Source organism: Sceloporus occidentalis, unplaced genomic scaffold (assembly GCF_023333645.1).
Source record: "Sceloporus occidentalis isolate IW3139 unplaced genomic scaffold, rSceOcc1.0.p SCAF_22, whole genome shotgun sequence".
Classification (NCBI taxonomy): domain Eukaryota; kingdom Metazoa; phylum Chordata; class Lepidosauria; order Squamata; family Phrynosomatidae; genus Sceloporus; species Sceloporus occidentalis.
In genome coordinates this window covers 10,415,856-10,437,589 of record NW_028317002.1, presented here as the reverse complement: position 1 = coordinate 10,437,589, position 21,734 = coordinate 10,415,856, and the positions used below count along the sequence as shown (strand labels likewise).

At 40.3% G+C, this 21,734-nt stretch overlaps 1 protein-coding gene across 1 annotated transcript; it reads left to right on the top strand.

The window, feature by feature from the left end:
• Positions 1–1,853: 1,853 nt before the first annotated feature.
• LOC149301005 (scavenger receptor cysteine-rich domain-containing group B protein-like) lies at positions 1,854–21,067 on the top strand. Its single transcript, XM_089484512.1, has 10 exons — positions 1,854–1,866; positions 2,984–3,016; positions 4,824–5,129; positions 6,298–6,369; positions 7,471–7,785; positions 10,540–10,620; positions 13,331–13,552; positions 18,718–18,795; positions 19,789–19,866; positions 20,751–21,067. Exons 1-10 carry the CDS (start codon positions 1,854–1,856, stop codon positions 21,065–21,067), a joined length of 1,515 nt encoding a protein of 504 aa, XP_089340638.1.
• Positions 21,068–21,734: the final 667 nt, after the last annotated feature.

Sequence of the window (21,734 nt, the reverse complement as noted above, 5' to 3'; positions counted from 1 at the left end):
CTGATAATGATCCACTTGGCCCCTCAGTCCAGACAGAGTATAAAGAAGTCATACAAGCCAGGTTCAGGAATGGAATACAGATCATCAGGCCAAAAGTTGGTACAGGCAGCGATAAAACAGAAACAGAAACTAGCTTAGATCAGGATTGGAAAAGTCAGGAATGTGAATACAGCACATCAGGTCGCAACAGATCAAAACAATGATAGACACTGCTACTATCAGCTAGACCTCATAGGTACAATGAGGATAAGGGGGACCAGCCTTATATAGGACTGAGAATGAGAGTCAGGTTAGATAATGGCAAATTACTTCCAGATGAGCGCTCCCTGTGGCTTTAGTCCAGCAGGAAACAACCACAGGAATACTGGATAACAGAAATCCTCCTGTGGTGATTCTGCAAGACCAGCACACAAGAGTTTGCTAGTCAGTCCAGTCACACTTCCTCCAAGGGTGCCCACAACCAGTCATCTACCTATACTTTAGTTGCCATTAAGGTAAAAGCATAGTCTGGAACAAGATTCTCTTAAAGAGCAAAGGGATAAAAATAGTCTAGTAGTGGTGTTCAGGAAGCACTAGGGTGGTGAAAGGAATCAAATTTCGATTTGATCTAGCCTTTGGTATCAAATATCCATTTTTCAACAATGTTGTCATGCATCCAAATTTAATATATTCTGGCTCAACCAAGAAAATGCAATGCTATGTTTTCAGAACCTTTCTAACATTGAGAACCCCTTTTCCTAATGTGTTACCTATGGCCTCTGCCTTACGTTGACTTGACATAAATTTAGCAACTATATCTTTAGTTTCCATACTAGTAATAATGTAATGATAATAATCACTTAAATATTCTCCGCTTATCCAAGTGACAGATTAAGATATTGCCAAGTCACTCTAAGAAAAATAGTTTTTCCTGCTACCAACTTCTCTTAGATCCTAACAAGGACATTAAAATACAAATTTAGGCAAGGAATTTACATGGCAAGAATGGGATCATTCTTCCAATGGTATGAATATCCTTTTCACACACTATTTACTTACCATATATGTTTTCAAAACTGCTATGACAGTATATATATATATATATATATATATTAATGCTTCTGTTAGGGCCTTTGAATAAGGACATGAGTTGAAGTACCTTTTGCTGAAACACTTTCCGAGCCCCAAATAGCAGCTAAGTTGAATATTTATAAGGGGTGTATAATACACTAAAGAGATTTTCTGAAGCCAAATAATTTTCTTCCAAATCAAGACCAAGCAGACCTTAAGTGACCATACATCAGAAGACCAGCATATCAACCTGACATCATTGAGGAATAGAATAGCATCTACTGCCACAATTTAAGCCGAGTTGAACAAGATACTTCCCACCACAGTAAGCAAAAACACAGTCAAGGGATGACTCGCAAAGTGTAGCCTTCATGGGAGGGTAGTGGTCTCTAAATCACTGGACCAAAATCCCATTGAACATCTTTGGGAGCATTGGAAAAGGGAAAAGGCAAGACACACCATGACATCTATAGACATTCTCTTTAGATGCCCTAAAAGAGTGCTGGAATAATGTGGATTGTAATATTCACAAACTTGAATTTTTGATTTTCAGTATATACTAACAAACATATTTCACTTCTATTATTGAACTTTATGGATTATTGAGAAATACTGTATATTTTGTCAAACAAATTCGTTTTTCAGAAAGGCTGAAATGCCTTTCTTCTTGGGGGGTTTAGTGTTATGCAGATTCCTCTGAAAATTATTAGGGATTTCCTTAATTTATATATAATTATTCTTTTTGATTATTTGTGTTAGCCCCCAATACATCTATTTACTTAGGCCCTCTAAGAAAAAGAGAAATGGACCAACAGGGTAAAATGTATGGTAACAACATTTGAATTGTGGTTTTGAGGTTCCGAAAGTGCTTTGCGTCCAGTTTCTTCATACAATGTTGCTAAAGATGCAATAATGAAATGATACATTTTTCAGTTAAGAAAAAAATAAATAAAAATGCAGATATGTTCGGCTTGTAACTCATATTGGATTGTTAACTTACAGGCGTGGAGAGTTCTCCCAGAATTTGGGAGACATATTGTCACTGGTGCTACTTTGTGGAAGCAGAAATGAGAAAGGGTCCTTTGATTGAGCTTCACCTGCCAACACCTATTCTCTGGATGTTGACTGCCTGCTTTGTGCCACTAACTTTCATACTCATTTTATGCAACCCCTCAGGTGACTTTATCATCATCATTATATCAGTATTATTATTATCCTTATTTGCATTATTTAAAATGTAAACAAATATATTTATTTGTTGCTAATATAATCTCTTGCCTGGTATTTCATGCTTTTCTTACTACTAGTATTATAGTTGAAATACCTGCCTGAATACAGATAATTCAACAAATATGTATTTAAACTATGTTTAGTTTCTATGAGGAAGGCTTACGGAATGATTTGGTTAGTGTGCTACATAAAAAAATTTGCATGAATGCCTTATAACAGGCACTAGGCTGTCTTGATAATACACATTTATCAAAAATATTGCATAGAAAGCCCATAAAATGGACACACAGAGCATCTGGTAGTTGTGGGGTTGAAATGCTCCATATGTTCTGGTGAGATGATACTCTATACAAGGATACATCCTTCTTGCTATACTGGGGACTGCAAATAAACAAAAACAAATGAAATGAGAAGCCCTGCTCCGCTTGCCTGTTTAAGCTATTTTGTATGTATTGTATTGTATGTGTTCATCAGGGCACATATACTTTGGACTAGCCTTATGAGTAAATTTGCCTTTGGATATATGGGTAATATGCCAGAGCTGTTCACCACCTACATACAGGGCCCTCACCTCAAGTATATGGACACTGACCCATATGGTCCAAGATTGACCCAAGTGCATCCCTTTGCCCAATAATATTTCAGTTCTTATAATGCTACTCTAAGTTTTTGGTTTTCAAAATTATATTTTCTTTACTCCTAGAACTGATAACTGTGGCCAGGAGAGAAGAGGCAGGTAAGACTATGTATATTATTATTTATTGACAAACTCAGGGTCCTTGACTGCACAAAGTGGAACACAGTCCTAATAATCAAGTCAAGTTTCTAGACTAAGAAAAAAAAATTGCTTTACCTTGTTACAAAGTAGACTGCAATTCAACTATCATGGTACATAGTCAAGTAACATTCGCTAATCATTCAACCACATGTAAACATTTAGCACATGCAAAGGAAAATATACTTTTTTTGCCATATTATAGAGATACAGTATTAACATCATTATTGCTTAACATTGATACTTTTGTTTTAGTAAAACATTTTCAGATCCTTTATATTTACAATTGTACTTGCTGAGGGGTTAGTGGTATTAATAAAACAGTAGCTACATGTTCAACAAAACGGAGCTTATTACATTTTATGTTCTTCTAGTTTTCCTGTCCTTAGAAGACACAGATCAATTGCAGTTATCACAGTTGTGAATTAATTTAAGAATTATTACTTTCTGCCTCGATTATTCAATAATCCTTTTAAAGACGTCATGTAATCCCCATGTCATTTTCCTAAACCTCTTTAAGAACATTGAATTCATATTTATTTGTTAACGTGTTTTGTGAAAACAAAAGATTGTTCATGACACAATGAACATTCTCCTTGCTTTTAATGTCTATGTACACCTACAATGCATAGTGCAGTAAATTACACTGCTGTTGTCTTATGTAACATCCATTAGTGCTTGTTAATAAGATAAAATCAATACTAAAACTATATATCGTTTTCAAATACCTGTTGTTCGTAGGTATTTTAACATGTAGGTTTGGCAACTCTACATTACATTACATTACATTTATTTATAAAGCGCAGGCCAATTCCGCAGCGCTGTTACATTCATTAGAACAATTTATAAACACATACAATAACTCATACAATAACAAACTGGTGCAAAGGAGAAGAGGGCCCTGCTCTTGCGAGTTTACAATCAGGGCCGGCCCGACAATGGAGCCGAGTGGGGCAACCGCTCCAGGCGGCACTCTTGAAGGGGCGGCACTTTGCCGCCCCAAGCCCTTTTTTTTTTTTAAAGCGAAAGAGAGAGAAAGGGGCACCGCTGTCAGTACCCGCTCGGCGCCCCTCTCTCTCTCCTCTGCGGCGAGTCTTCCTGTTCGGTCTCGGTGCTGGCTTGTAATGCTGAGTGCCGGAAGATTTCCGGCGCTCAGCATTACAAGCCGGCACCGAGACCGAACAGGGAGACTCGCCGCAGGACTGCTGAAAGGTAAGTACAAGAGGGACGGAGGGAGAGGAAGGGTAGATAAGGGGGGGGGGGCGGCAGGGACGGAGGGAGAGGAAGGGTAGATAAGGGGGGCGGCATTTTAAAATTCGCCCCAGGCGGCATTTTGCCTTGGGCCGGCCCTGTTTACAATCTAGTATATACTGTACTGTATACACAGATAGATTTTTTGATTTTTTTTTGTTTTTCTATAAAAACATTGTAGTATGCATTTTTTCTTAATTTTTATTTGGCTGAATGATGCACCAGGTCCTTGTTGCTATAAAAGTGTCCATGGCTTCTTATTCTCACACTCACTCTGCCTTTTAAATAGCTAACCAGATCATGTTTTAGCTGTCACAATATTTAGGTATAAGTAAAAACTACTTATGATGTTGAAGCAGCTGATATAATCCCTGGTTGAATTTGAAGAAAAGAACAAATTTCAGTGGAAAAGCATTTAACTTTAGTTTTGTGTTAGTTATCTACAAAATCTTTGTCCATTAATTTTAATACTTCCAAACAGTATTTGCTGTTTACATTCTTATTCACTTACTTACAGAGGTCCAATTAGTCAATGGCGAGAGTCGCTGCCAAGGGCGAGTGGAGATTCTTCATAACGGAACTTGGGGCACAGTATGTGATGATGACTGGGACATTGTGGATGCCAATGTGGTTTGCCGGCAGTTGGGTTGTGGCCATGCTACAGCTCTGCCTCCTCGACTATTCTTCGGGCAGGGCACGGGACCAATTTTTTTAGACAATGTGGATTGCACAGGAAGAGAAACTGCATTAAGCCAGTGCAGGAGCCTTGGATGGGGAATACACAACTGCTACCACTATGAGGACGTTGCTGTCACCTGCAATGGTAAAAAGGTTTGCTTCCAGTCTGTCATGAAAAAAAGATAGGATGATAAGCCAAACATATGTCAAAGATCTATTAAATCTTTATGTTGCAAATATATGCTTCACAAATGAAATTGAATCCTCGCTGAAATAATTGTTTCATGTAAGTGACACAAACCTTACAAAAATTGGATAACTAATAAGTACAAAACAACTCAAACATGAAGCTAGAGCTGGAGCTTAACCTTTTAAGAAAAGTGGCCAGGTATAAAGGTCTAGACTACCCATAAAGCACAAGCTTTGCTCATTTTAATGGTCCCTGTCTAGCACTTGAGTGGTTTTAAGGTTTTAACCATGTCATCAAACATTTTGGTATGAATGTCATGACTGCTTTCCCTGCCTATATTTTGAAAGTCACTGTTCTTTCTTGTCTAGTTATTAACATTTTGGCAAGACACTCCATACATGGAAATTACTACATTCAAAGTTTAAGGAAGGATAGAAAAGTATCTTATTGTGGAATACTCAGCGGCATATTTATCTACCGTGCTGCCGTAGACCAGCCCATCTAGTTGCGCCCTACAAGGCCACGGTCCTTACTACTGAGCACCAGTACATGGCAGCTCTTCGGGGTATGAAGCATCTGGGAGCAGCATGCTATAGAGGCTGCTCTGCTATGACAGAGTCCTCACTGAAGTTAACGGGTTGGTCACAGAGATTTAAGATCACCCTTTGTAACCAGCTCATTAAGCAGGGGCGCACTAGAGAGCCTAATCACCCAATAAAGGAACTCTGCCCCTCTTTGGTGGCAGAGGGGCTGTCCAGACTAAATGAATGCATCAAACAAAACATTATTCATAGTACTGTTAAATGACCAAGCCATTCCCAGAAAGTACAGTATTATTTAATCATGCAGCATTTTGCCTTACACGTTTTGCTGAGAACTCTTGTCATGTGACACGAAGGGAGACGCTGATATATTGTTGCCATGGAAACTGAAAGGCTTCTTGAATATGTCTGCGTGTTTTTTTATGTGATTAAATATTTAGAAGAAAGGGCAAAATGAAATATATTCTAAGGATTTTTTTTTTTACTAAAGAGCACAATGAATGAATGTTTTACACAAGTGGATCATTAATATATTCATTTTAGTAAAGGTAAAATTCTTAAAAACTCTTCTTATTTTCCAGAGCTTTTACCAACCCCATCTAATAAGGGACATTCCACAAAGGGCCCCTCACCTTCCTTACAAAATGGTCTCAGTGAGTAACAAATAATTATTTTTATAATGTAAATGATCATATGGTTCTGTCCTTTTCTGTTTCAGTATGTCTAAGGTAATATTTGTGTTGTTTTGCTTTAAATACAGAGAGATTTAACCTCACACTACACCCTAACATATAAGTATCCAAACCCAAGGTTGGGTCAGCCCATCCACCTTACCTGAAGAGCCACCTTGTGGAGCTCCTTGTTGTTGTTTTTTTGGGGTTTTTTTATTAATGATACCAGAGAAGGAATGATGAATATCAGAGCCACAGTCTTATCAAAGCGACATATTTGCTAATAAGGCATTTGCAGCTTATGTGAAACATTTCAACTCTCTCATATCCTTGGGTGGACCAAGACCATTCAGCCAAAAGAGCACTTATGTTGGATGAGAAGGCCTGGCATGCAATTGGCATTTTAATTCATCCCAGATTTGTTCAATGGGGTTAAGATCAGGGCTCTATGTAGGCCACTTTGTTTCTCCACTCTAAACTTGTCAAACATGTCTTTTTATGGAGCTTGCTTTGTGGACAGGGGCACAGTTATGTTTGGGCCAAACTGGTACCACAAAATTGGAAGCATACAATTGTCTAAAATGTCTTTGTATGCTATAACATTAATTTTACCCTTCACTGGAACTAAAAGCCTAGCCCAAATCCTGAAAAACAGCACCAAACCATTATCCTTTCTGTATATCAATTTTTACGTTCTATGGGCTGCATGTGCGTGGTCTACTGCTTCATGGCTAAGCTGTTGTTACTTCTAGATGCTTCCACTTCACAATAATAGCACCTACAGTGGACCAGGGCAGATCTAGCAGGGCAGAAGTTTCACAAACTGACTTGTAGCAGTGGTGGCATCCTGTGAAAGTCACTGAGCTTTTCCGTATGACCCATTCTATTACCAGTGTTGGAGATGGAATGCCTATGTGCTTGATTTTATACACCTGTTAGCAAAAAGTGTGGCTGAAACACCTAAACAGAATAATTAGATGACCTCATCTAACTTTTAGTTCTATTTTAAGCTATAGCTCTTTTGGCAGTATTATAACCTTTGGTAAATCTGACCTGTTGATTTTTTTTTTCAAATATTTTCAGGAGATGGCACCATCAGATTGGTAAATGGGGCAGACAACTGCCAAGGAAGAGTAGAAATCTTCTATAAGGGAAAATGGGGTACCGTGTGTGATGATGACTGGGGAATGAGTGATGCAAGTGTGGTGTGCAGACAGATTAACTGCGGACAAGCACTGGACTACAAGAGCAATGCCTATTTTGGTTATGGAACCGGATTAATACTATTGGATAACGTGAATTGCGATGGGTCGGAGCCATACCTTTCTGCATGCTACAGTCTTGGCTGGGGAATTCACAACTGTGGACATCATGAAGATGCTGGAATCATATGTACTGGTAATTTCTGCAAACTTTTACAGATTCAATAGTATCTAATTAGATACAACCATGCTTAGAGAGTAAATGTTCCAAACAATGGATACACATTGAAACAGTACTTTTATCCATATGTGCAATTGCATGCATTGTGTAAACATGAGTCTAATGTTGACCAGTAGTCAAGGATTACTGGTTAATCATTTTACTTACCTAGATTGAGACTTGTATTATACATACAAAAATCTATATTTGACACAGTAGCAACTACAAGTCTGACTGTATTCCCTCACACACATTTAGTTTAATGGGCTAGATGTTGCTGCCTTTACAACTTTGAAAGTGTCTGACAGTGTAATAGTGTTTCTGGTTGTTACCTAATCAAAAGCATAACCTCAACTCTCAGTGTTGTAAAACTATCCTGATGACTAATTTCCCTAACACTTACTTAACAATCAATGTAAGCACAACATCTGGCCATTATATGATCTACTAAAAAAGATGGCCTTTCATGTTGATATTTTTTTAGTACCTAACATACAGTACCCAACATACTATAAACTTTCATAGACATTTTAGATGGGCTTTCTAGAACCTAAAAAGCAAAGCCGGTGCTGATAAGCGCAAAGAATGGTGTGAGGTCACTTTAATAGAAGTGAGTGCTGCCATCGAAAGGTCAAAATCCACATGTTGGCCCAAATATAAGTGAATTAAAAAAGCAAGTGAGTGGTGCACATCTAAAGTGAAAAAATGAAATATGATACTTTCCAATATGTTTTTTCAGATTTTCAGACTCTCAGCCAAGGAATATAGAATCTGAATAAAACCGGTAGAATGGCCTCTTACTGCGATTGAGCAGTTTTGTGCTCAAATTTGTAGGCACAGACAACCCTTTGAAATGGATCCAGCAGTAGAAAATCAACCCACCAGGAAGGGGTTATGTATTAGATCTCAGGAGAATATGAAGGGGATGGAGACAAAAGTTAAGACGATAAACTTTATAGAATTATAACAAAAAAAAGTAGAATCTTCCAATTAAAATCGATGTCTAAAGCGGGCAGAGTTCATCTGTGTCTAAGTCCCTAATTCCATGTAACTGTGGGCACAACGGTACAGCCAGGACGTCCCATCGTCAAATGGCACCTGGAAGAGTCTGAAAATCACAAAAAAAAAATATATTGGGAAGTATCATATTTCATTATATTTTTAACTTGGGTTTAATATACTCATTCTCTTTTCTCATGCGCACTCTCTTTTATAGCACTTGGTCTAGGTTTAAACAAGATTCTGTGGTGTTTATTAAAATAATGGCACTTTATGTAATGGCTGACATTCAGTGGCCCACGTCTGCCATTGATGAGGCCTGTGTTCAAGAAATGTACAAGGGTACATCAAGCTAAGTGGCATATCCTTCAAAGGATAATAAGATTGCTGCAATTTTGCATATTGCTTTCAAGCTGACTATGTGGGGAGATACATTTTTCATTATCTGGGTATAATCATGGTGTCTGAATAGTGCTTTTTAGCATACCATTTTATTTACTGCAGTTACGCTAGCATCCTTTTTAGACATTTTTTATTACGTTTATCAAGCAATGAGAAATATCACTTATTTCTACAGTAGACTGTCGATCCCATTTTCCAAATTTTCTTTTTAAATAAACATTAATTAATATACAATAATGAACAGGGTGAATAAGTGTTATTATCATTTATTTAAGATTCATTGATTTCATGGAATATTAATGATGTTGTAGGTTCTATGTAAATGCATTTTATACCCAAGAATCCACAAAAACACTCGTTCATTCCGTTATCATTTCCCGTCTTGACTACTGCAACACTCTTCTGGTTGGCACTCCACTGTCTCGACTCTCTCCTTTACAGTCTATCCTAAATGCCGCTGCTAGGCTCATCTTCCTTGCACGTCGCTCCTCTTCTGCTTCCCCCCTCTGTGAAACCCTCCACTGGCTCCCAATTACCTTTAGAATTAAATTTAAGATCCTGGTACTGACATATAAAGCCATCCATAATACTGCTCCTCCGTACATTTCTGACCTCATTAGCAAATACTCTCCTACTCGATCCCTACGTTCCTCCCATGGGCTAAGGCTCTCCTCCTCACTCATCACCTCTTCCTTTTCCCGTCTACAAGATTTCACTCGAGCTGCCCCATATCTCTGGAATCTACTCCCAAGGAACCTTCAGCATTGTCCCTCCCTCCCAACTTTCAAGAAACATCTAAAAACCCACTTCTTCAGAGAAGCATACCATCTTAGCTGCTAGAACTTCCTTGGCATCGATACAACCCCCACAATACCTCTCACCCTTTCTCTATGCCTTATGTTTGTCACCCCATTTCCCTCTAGATTGTAAGCTTGCGAGCAGGGCTCTCTCCACCAAATGTATCGGTTTGTTTTAGTCTGTCAATTCTTGTCTTGTCATATCCCTTGAATTTATGTATTGTATTAAGCGCTGTGTAAACTGTTGGCGCTATATAAATAAAGGATAATAATAATAATAATAATAATCAGTGCCGTGAGAGGTGACCATTTGGAATTTACAGCCTTTTTCCCACTATAAAAAAAGGATTAAAACTTAACCTGTGTTCTGGTAGCATCCACGTAAAAATTTCTTTTTTTTCACTACGAAATACTTATTAACACAACAACAACATAGATTCTAGGCTAACTTTATCCAAGATTAAGAATGTATGATGTAAATCCTTTACTTCCTGATAGTTTATTTTGTTCATCTTTTTTTCTTTCTATTTAGGTTTGGAGATCTCTACCACTCCTCCAAACACAACTCCTGTGTCTCATGATACTGCTGAATATGTTACTGACACTGCTACAGGTAAGTAATAAACTGCTACTCAGCACTTGCCGGGGTAAAATATGTAATTACCTATATTTTTATTTATTTTCTGCAGTTACATGGGGTAGAGATCAACCATCTACTGAAACGGATTTACCTTCAACTGCAGTTCTGCAACCTTGGAAAAAGAGTAAGCATCCACTCTGTTCTTACTAGTTTCTTCCGGGAATTATATTATCATATATAATTATATCTATCATATAATCATACAATATAAACAAATGGCAAGTCTAAAGCAGCCAGCAGATTTACATGAATTTACAGAATGCTTCTTATTGCTTGTAGTTCCCACCAAGTAAGTGTTGGCAAAAGCCAATTGAAAAACTCACTGTTCGTCCAGACACATATTGGTTCCACATTGGAAGAGCCAGAAGGAACACCAGGGGTTCCAGTCAGTGACTCAACTAAAGCTTACTTGTTAACCTTAAATGTTAACAGTGGTTAAAAAGGCATGGTTTGCTATTCAACTCTCAATTATTGTTGTGGATTCTATGTTAAAATTAAGGTACATTTACAAAAAATAGGAAACTACTTCCATTATACACTTTAAAGGGGTGTACAGCAAATTTAAAGCTGAAATAAACACCCTGCACACGTGCGGGCAACAACACAGATCCTCTGTGACAATTTAACACTTGCCAACAGATGACCTATAATATGAAAGTGAAGCTTCTATAATACTCATATACTAAACCTTATGCCACTGAATTAGGAGTTAAATAGGCCTACATCACATTCACTTCCATAGGGGTAGCTTCTTATCTAAACATACATTTTCAAATTCATCTCAATTTACATGAATTTAGTAATTTACTTAGACCTTAACAAAAATGGTTAATACAGCCCATAAAATACAGCTATAATTAGATATAAAAGGTTGTTTGCATATTCAAAATTCAAAATTATATATTACATATTAGTGCATTTTTCCTAAACGTTTCTTTGTAGAGATTTCTGAAGACTGATATTAAAAAATGGTATTTAAACCATGCAGCATAATGTATTCTTCTATACAGAAAGTACGCCCTCTTTGAATTCTATGATTTTACATATCGGCACAACACATGACATATTACATATTACCGTGTCATGAGTTAGTCAACAAAAATAAAGCCAAAATGGAGAAACCATGTGTGAAAAACTAAGTATGCCTTATGATTCAATACGAATTAAGATGCCGACAAGTGCTTCTAATCAAGTGACCTTCATTAATTGAGCTTCAGCAAGTGTGACCACTTCATAAAAGTTGAAGATTCAACAGTATGCTGGCCTGGAGCACGTTTTTGTTAACACAATGCCAAGGAAGAAAGACATCAGCAATGATCTTAGAGGAGCAATTGTTGCTGCCCATCAATCTGCAAAGGCTTAAAAGGCCATTTCCAAACAATTTAAAGTGCATCATTTTACAGTGAGAAAGACTATTCAAACGTGGAAAACATGCAAGACAGTTGCCAATCTTCCCAAGAGTGGATGTCCCAGCAAATTCACCCCAAGGTCAGACTGTCCAATGCTCAGAAAAATTGCATTGGATCTGTTAGCATGCTAAATTTTAAAAGACTGAACAAGTATGGTTTGTTTCAAAGGGTTGCCAGGAAAAGCCTCTTTGCCTCAAAAAGAACATGACAGCATGGCTTAGGTTTACAAAGTTGCATCTGAACAAACCACAAGACTTCTGGAACAATGTCCTTTGGACAGATGAGACAACAGTGGAGATGTTTGGCCATAACGCATAGCACCACGTTTGGCAAAAACCAAATACAACATATCAGCACAAACACCTCATACCAACTGTCAAGAACGGTGGTGGAGGGGTGATGATTTGAGCTTGTTTTACAGCCACAGGACCTGGGAACATTGCAGTCATTGAGTCAACCATGAACTCCTCTGTATACCAAAGTATTCTAGAGTCAAATGTGAGGCCATCTGTCCGACAGCTAAAGCGTGTCGAAATTGGTCATTCAACAGAACAATGATCCCACACACACCAGCAAATCTAAAACCGAATGGCTAAAAAAGAAAAGAATGAAGGTGTTGCAATGGCCGGGCCAAAGTCCAGACCTTTACCTGATTGAAATTCTGTGGCAGGACCTTAAGAGAGCTGTGCATAAAAAAATGCAGGCAAACCACAATGAACTGAAACAACATTGTAAAGAAGAGTGTACCAAAATTTCTCCCCGTGACGTGAGAGACTAAAAAAGTCATACAGAGAACAATTACTTCAAGATATTGCTGCTAAAGGGTTCTACAATTGAATTGTTGAATCATAAGGTGTCATGTGTACATCTGAGGTTCTATTTACCTAATTTGTAGACCTGCTAAGGAACAAATGATTATGTCCTGATATGTCAAACTACAGAATTCAAAGAGGGTGTACTTTCTCACTACTGTACATGTCCAGTCTCTATACTGATTATCTCATAGAATATTAACAAGACTGTAAGGTTCATTTTAAAGGTGCCTTCCAAAAACTGCTTCAAATAACAAATGACACGACTTCCTTTAAAGTGGTAAAGTGGACGCTTGCTGTCAAACCTAGAAAGAATTGACTGTGAAGAAGCCATGATAGTCTCTTGTATTGTGCCTGTATAACATTGTTGTAAGTGGTACAGTTTTCTTCAGATATTTTCATACTGTACAGAAATTCTCTCCTTAGCAGACGGTACTTATATTTATCTTTTTTGTCCAGCAGGTGGCAGTATTAGATTGATAAATGGAAACAGCAGCTGTCAGGGTCGAGTGGAAGTGCTGTACCAAAACAGCTGGGGAACTATATGTGACGATGACTGGGATTACAGCAATGCTCAAGTGGTCTGCAGACAGATGGGTTGTGGCCCCGCCATTATTGCCACAACCTTGAGTTACTTTGGCTATGGCAGTGGCCCTATCCTGCTTGACAATGTGGATTGCGATGGTACAGAGAAAGACTTAAGAGACTGCTTCCACCTAGGCTGGGGTCAACACAACTGCGGACACCATGAGGATGCTGGGGTTATATGTCAAGGTGAATAGCATATAATGTCATGGTAGACGCATAAACTATGATCTCTGCAAAGTAGGCTAATGAAGTGTGCAGGTTGGCCAACCAGCTATGCCTCAGACAGTGGTACATTTACTTGTGTGCTACACTAGGTTTTACCTAAGGCAGTTCTCCAGCTGATTGTTATGACTTCGCCCCTTGGCTACCCTTCCTTTTTACATGGGGGCATGAAATGATGTGATATCCTGCCTCTGTATTCTCCGAAGTACCTCTACAGTCAGTGGTGGGATTCAATTTTTTTAGTAACCACCTCCGAGATTTCGTCCTAAAAAATAAAAACCTCACACACACTCAGGCAGTCTCTCTCTCACACAGACTCAGGCAGTCTCTCTCACACACACACAGACTCAGGCAGTTTCTCTCACACACACAGACTCAGGCAGTCTCTCACACACACAGACTCAGGCAGTCTCTCTCACACACACACACAGACTCAGGCAGTCTCTCTCACACACACACACAGATTTAGGCAGTCTCTCTCTCACACACAGAGACTTAGGCAGTCTCTCTCACACACACAGAGACTCAGGCAGTCTGTCTCACACAGAGACATGGGCCGTCTCTCGTACACTCACACAGGCAGTCTCTCTCTCACACACACACAGACTCAGGCAGTCTCACACACAGACTCAGGCAGTCTCACACACACAGACTCAGGCAGTCTCTCTCACACAGGGACTCAGGCAGTCTCTCACACACGCACACAGACTCAGGCAGTCTCTCACACACGCAAACAGACTCGGGCATTCTCTCACACACGCACACAGACTCAGGCAGTCTCTCTCACACAGGGACTCAGGCAGTCTCTCACAAACGCACACAGACTCAGGCAGTCTCTCACACACGCAAACAGACTCGGGCATTCTCTCACACACGCACACACACTCAGGCAGTCTCTCTCTCACACAGACTCAGGCAGTCTCTCTCACACACACACACACACACACAGACTCAGGCAGTTTCTCTCACACACACAGACTCAGGCAGTCTCTCACACACACACAGACTCAGGCAGTCTCTCTCACACACACACACACAGACTCAGGCAGTCTCTCTCACACACACACACAGATTTAGGCAGTCTCTCTCTCACACACAGAGACTTAGGCAGTCTCTCTCACACACACAGAGACTCAGGCAGTCTGTCTCACACAGAGACACGGGCCGTCTCTCGTACACTCACACAGGCAGTCTCTCTCTCACACACACACAGACTCAGGCAGTCTCACACACAGACTCAGGCAGTCTCACACACACAGACTCAGGCAGTCTCTCTCACACAGGGACTCAGGCAGTCTCTCACACACGCACACAGACTCAGGCAGTCTCTCACACACGCAAACAGACTCGGGCATTCTCTCACACACGCACACAGACTCAGGCAGTCTCTCTCTCACACACACACACAGAGACTCAGGCAGTCTCTCTCACACAAAGAGACTCAGTCAGTCTCTCTCACACACAGAGACTCAGACAGTCACACATAAATACTGTATTTGCTCGATTATAAGACGACCCTGATTATAAGACGACCCCCCAAATCTGAATGTTAATTTAGGAAAAAAAGAAATGGCCTGAATATAAGACGACCCTATAGGAAAAAAGTTTTACCAGTAAATGTTAATTCATCTAAACTATTTTTTTTTTAATAAAAGTTATGCACATCTGCCCCAGAAATGCCTTATACCCCCTATATGCCACTGTGCCCCATGATATGCCTTTTAACCCTCTAAATGCCACTGTGCCCCATGATATGCCTTTTAACCCTATATGCCACTGTGCCCCATGATATGCTTTTTGACCCCCTATGTGCCACTCTGCCTCCAGAAATGTCTTATACCCCTATATGCCACTCTGGGTTAAAAGGCATATTATGGGGAAGAGTGGCATATAGGGAGGTTTAAGGCATTCAGGAGGCAGAGTGGCGTATAGAGGGTTAAAAAGGCATTTCTGGAGGCAGAGTGGCATTAAGGGGGTTAAAAGGCATTTCACAGAGCACTCTGCCTCCAGAAATGCCTTATGCCCCCCATTTAACACTCCCCCGCCCCCCCCAACTTACCGGTGCTTCTGACTTCCCTGTCATGTAGCCAGGGCAGCGTGTAGATCCCACGCACTTACGCTGCAGCCGGAAGGAGGCGTGGCTAGCAGCGGGGGGTCTATCGCGATGGACGCAGACAACCCGCGCTGCTAGCCACACCTCCTTCCTGCTGCAGCGGAAGTTATGTACGCGAATCGCGTAGACATCTACACGCTGCCCCAGCTACACACCGGGGACTCGGAAGTACCGGTAAGTGGGGCGGGGGGGCAGGAGGATCCAGGTTTAAGACGACCCCGATTATAAGACGAGGGGTATTTTTCAGAGCATTTGCTCTGAAAAAACCTTGTCTTATAATCGAGCAAATACGGTAAGTAAAATCTACTGTAAAAAATGCACTTTCAAGCTGTTTGGCAAATATATATATATATATGAAAAGCAGTTAATTAAAGTGTTCAATAGAAGTCTGGAAAAAGTATGCACTGGTGCTTTTTAGATAATTGATTGTGAATTGTTTATGTGACAAATGCTATTAATAAAACAAAGACCCACTAAACATTTTTGTAAATCCACTTCTTGAAAACAAGGTGAAAACTGCAAGAAACTATTTGACTCAAATTGGTATATGCCGTTTTCACCTTTTTTCAAAAAGTATTTTTTTTTACAAATCTATGATTCCTCCTTTGATGTTTTATCAATTGCATTTGTCACATAAAATCATCTAAAAAGCACCAGTACATACTTTAAATTACTATTAATTAATCACATTAATTAACTCTGTCCCTAGTTTCCCATAGGCATCTTTGTCCCATCCTCCCACTGCCATGCATGCCCCCAGTTACTTCAACTTACGTGACTGAAGACCCCGATGTGCATTCTGTCGGATTCCCGCTGCCAAATATCTGTGCGATGCAGACAACCCCTCTGCTGCTGACGGCGGCTCCACCCACCCTCCTCACTGAACGGGTTGGTACCGCCCACAAAGGTCATTGAGCAGCTCTGGTGCCGCCCACGAAAGTTATTGAGCGGCACTGGCTGACTGACTTCTAGTTCGAATCGACAGGGGTGGCATTTTTAGAAGCCGTCCCTGTTGATCCGAAATAGAATTGAGTCAGCTGGCCAGAGGGACTCAGTGACCTTTGTGGGCGTGACAGCCCCGTTCAGTGAGGAGGGTGGCATCAGCGGGGTTGTCTGCATCGCACAACCACTTTAAGTGGGGGGAAAGTGCGGTCTATAATAGGGTAATTAAGAAACGGTTCGCGCAAACCGATCATTTTTTAAGAAACGGTTCGTGCGAACCGGCTGAATCCCACCACTGTCTACAGTGAAAGCTACTGAGCTAGCCCATTGAGCAATGTCAAGAGATACATGCCTGATCACATGCTACATGAGCACCACTAACCAGAGGTTCACCCATGTCACTCCTACAGCATAAGCTGATAACACCATATGCTAACACCCACACGAACATTCATGCATTAGACTTGTGCATTTGTATTCGGGTGAACATGAAAACGAACACGTAGGTCCCGTCCCCATCTAGCTTACCTTATTTACGCAGCATTGCAGGGGTTAACGGAAGCGGAAATCCTTAGGTTCGTGGTCAGGGGTTAAAGGGCCGTGAGAACGACTCTATTGGTCACCTGCAGGGGCCTCCTCTAGCATCAACCAATTGGCGGACACTCACTATATGGACAAAATTATTGGGATGCCTGCCCAGTACACCAACAGGGGCTTTGATGATATTTCATTCTAAATAGACATTAATATGAAGTTGGTCCCTCCTTTGCAGCTTTAACCGCTTCCACTTTGGGAAGGCTTTTCACAAGATTTGAGAAGTCTTGCCCATTCATCCAGTAGAGTATTTGTGAGGTCAGTCACTGATTTTAGAGGGGAAGGCCTGGTTAACAATATCCATTCCAGTTCATCCAAGAGGTGATCAATGGGGTTGATGTCAGGACTAAGTGTAGATCAGTCAAGCTCTTCCACGCCAAGCTTACCAAATTATGGACTTTGCTTTGTGCACTGTAGCACAGTCAAGTATAACCACACTGACTCTAACACTACACATAAATACATACACAATGACTCTAACACTACAATACAGGACACACATACACTATTCCCCTTTCCTCTCATTCTCCCTCTTGCAGCCTGCACTCTCTGTGCTAGTTACCACATCCATACTACTGTGGGAGTCAAGTAATATACGTGGGTTACTGGCCTGCCTCTGCACACCCCTTTGTGAGACAGCAGGGAGGTCATGTCTAGTGCATCAGTACTGGGTGTAACCCCAATGACAGTTCTGGCCAGAGGTGCAAAAACTGATCAATAAGAAGTATTCCTTAACACGTGGTATATCTGCTCAACAGAATGTGAACTAAATAAAATAAAAATACGTATATTACTCCCCCAATATTGCACTGCAGCACCCAGCCTGAGTATTCCTCCAAATACTCCAAAATCAAATGTAGTCAGAAGAAGGGGCGCATATACATAGGGAGAAAAAACAAAAACAAATCCCACAACAGTGTAATATGTTTGGGAAAAGCAGACTAGAGAAACTCTGATTATACTCACATGAGTAGGTGAATATCAAGCTGTTAAATGTTGTAAAAAGTTTTCTTTAATATATTTTCTTGAAATCTATAAAAGTAAAAGCAGCCATAGTGCAGTATCTTCCAGCTTCATACATTAAAAATACTAAAAACACTTACAGGACATGGAGGCATAACAAAAGAGTCATGCAAACGAGCCCAGTAAGGCAGGTTGATATAATGTCCAAAAAAGTCGCCGGTTTGTCCCATCTTCTTCAGGAGAATGTGATAAATCAAAGCAGATATGGAAGATACTGCACTATTGCTGCTTTTACTTTTATATACCCTTTTCTTACCTTACTAGAGCAAAAACTGGCCTAGCATCCCAAGAGTAAACATGTGTCCTAACCACCAACATTGCAAATGATTCATGAAGTTAAAGTATCTTCAATTTTGCTTTTTTGTAGGTTCACAAGAGTCAGAATGGTTTTCTAAAGAAAGAGGATTTGAAGTCACAACAGAATCTGCAACGCCTCCAAAAGAAGGTATGCATAGCAATTCCGAGGTATATGAAGCCAGCCACATATTCTCTCCAGATTTGACTCAGGAATGCTGCTTCCCTGGTCACTTTCTTTGTTTTCTGCCATTTTTAGCCATCCTCACTTTCATGGGTGGGCAGGCCTGGAGGGTGATTGCCCCTAGGCCATTCCAAAATCATTCACAAAGCGGGCCAGTCCAATGCGGACCAGGCCACTCCTGAAGGCGGGAACGTAGCTGGGTCACATAATGCAATATTATGTGGTCCAGTGGTTAAAGCGAGGCTGCTAACACAGCATATGCAAGCAGCCTGAAAGAGAGCTGAAAGCGAGGAAAGAGGCTGAGAGAGGGAGGAAGTGTACGTGTAAGTGTATTCTAGAGGGAGTCTGTATTAGCATTAGTGTGTAAGTGTGTGTTAGTGTTAGAGTATGTGTCCTTAATATTCCTACTATTCTCTCAATTTCCTGCTGCATCCTGTGTCAATTCACCATCCCTCTTCTGTTCTCCATGCCCATTTGCTACCTTGTGTCTGTTCCAAGTCACCCTGTACATTTTTCCTCCCTCTTTACCGCACTTCTACTATTCATACATTAAACTACAATTACTATTCTTCTCGTCCAAGCCCCAATGTCAATATTCCAATATGTATTGCCCAATTCCCCCCCATGTCGCCACAATTTACTGCCCAGTTGTGCTAGTCACCAGCCTAGTTACAGGACATTTCCAGGTGGTAACATCTTACATATGACATGCCCCAGGATGACATTATTATGTGTTACCACTTGATGCTCTCTCTGCAGTTGGCCCTGGCAGTTTCCTACTAGTAATGCAGAGACTATAAGCAAAGGGGCACAAGTAACTGACAAGGGCCAAACTGTATTGTCCTCAGGATATTTTTGTATGAATAACTAAAGCATTTGAAGAACATTAGAGAGATACTGCAGCCATCATATGTACTTTCTACCTAACCCCCTCTAATTCATGTGCCCCTTTCCCTCCAGCTAAATGCCCTGCAGGAGATGCATTCACCCGAATGCACATGATGTACTCACCTCCAGTCAGCTCCAGCATTGACTCTGGTGAATGCTGCATGCAGGGGTCTGTGCATGTGTAAAGTCCTCCTATTGATTTTAGTGAGAGCACTTTCTTACCACTGACTGGCTGCTTGCAGCTGTCAATCAGTGTCAGGAAAGCGCTCAAATTGAAACCAATTTGACCACTTTCCTGCCACTGATTGACAGCTTAAGGAGCCAATCAGTTGCAAAAACTGTCAGATCTTAGAAGAAATGTTAACAGCATGGCTGCACCTTCTTTGTCAATAAATGCTTTTTAATATTTTGGGGTGTCAAGGACATTATATTCTCCCTTTGATGTTTAAGAAGATTTGGGGAACATTACCTGCAAAACAAAAGTGAGGTTAAACACAATATGAACAGGACTTGTGGTACTATAGTTAATTAATGTAATTCTTATCAAACTAAAATTTATAAGGGTTGTGGAAACAGTGGCTCATATTTCAATTTCTCACATCATTGCCCGTTTCTGTAGCCCCTTTAGGTCTTTGGTCTAGGCCTCTTTCTGATTTAAAGGGAAAGTAATGAATTAATGATCATTAAGTTGTCCTGGCAAGGTCAGCAGCCATCCAATGACAAAGGTGCGGACGACGGATGGATATGCTCATATAGCATATGGCCAGCAATATCAAGCCGCTGGTTTCATGCTGCAGAGCCCAATCTGCAAATTGGGTGAGCATGGGGAGCTGATGGCCACTAGCATAATGGGCATTTGCCCAGTGTGCCAGGTGGCCAATCTGTGCCTGAGCACAAGGGAGGATGAGGGATAGTCAGAGACTGTGGTTATCCTTTTATATCCAGGCCAATATAACTTCACATATACTAACAACTGAACATGTGATTGTTGTAGATTTCCTTAATTATTTCACCTAACCATTTTTCTTTACCAGGGTCTGTCCGCTTCGTAAATGGTAGCCACCGCTGTGAAGGTCGTTTGGAAATATTTTTCCTTTTACAGTGGGGAACAGTGTGTGATGATGCGTGGGATCTGAAGGCTGCAAATGTGGCATGTCGATCTCTAGGCTGCGGTGCTGCCATAAAAGCTCGGGGAGAAGCTTGGTATGGCCAAGGCAGTGGCTACATCTTCCTTGACAATGTGAAGTGTCAGGGCAATGAAAGTTCCATCTTGCAGTGTTCTTATATACAATGGAACGTTCATAACTGTGACCACTCTGAAGATGCTGGGGTTATGTGTGGAATGTTTTAGTCCTCAAAATATCATGGAAATATGTAAATGTATACATTTTGTATATAATTTTGTATCTCTTCTCATGTCCCATACACTTGCACTTTATTATTACATTTAAAATAAAATATTATTGCATCATATTCAGTTGAGATAAGTGAATGGAAAAAGTCAGTTAAGGGAAAAGATCTATTTCTCCAGCTGTTTGGAAATATGTTTATTTTTATTTTGTAAAGAAGTCATAACATACAGTACATCTGTAGAGTTTGTATTTGTATAGACATTTTCTAAAGTAATCGCTGATGAAGAAATTAAAATTACATTTCAAATTCTTAATGTTGAATTCAATGTGTTCTTTATTAAATTATGGAATAATTGGTCAGCCTCTGAGTATTTTCTTTGTCTGAACTAAAATGTCATTTACCTGCAGCTGATATTGGTGTGACATGGGTGTACTTTAAAGAGGAAAAAAGCATCATAGTAGCCAAGGTTTAACACTATGAAGGGCTGTTGTGTTTATTATTTATGTGCTGTATATATCTGTTAATAGTTTTATATACCGTACTTCCAGTCTTGTGGAATTTACCCACATGCTTATTGATATGGGTTTCTGACAGACGTTTAGTCTGCTGTGTATTCTGCTGGTGCAGTGTAAGGCAGTAATGAGCTGAACTATGAGCTCTCACAC

Bases quoted from the DNA above. Each gene is read 5' to 3' on its own strand.
- LOC149301005 (XM_089484512.1), top strand. The intron at 5,130-6,297 runs GTAAAAAGGTTT...CTTATTTTCCAG, and splicing joins CGTTGCTGTCACCTGCAATG to AGCTTTTACCAACCCCATCT. The intron at 10,621-13,330 runs GTAAGTAATAAA...TTTGTCCAGCAG, and splicing joins TGTTACTGACACTGCTACAG to GTGGCAGTATTAGATTGATA.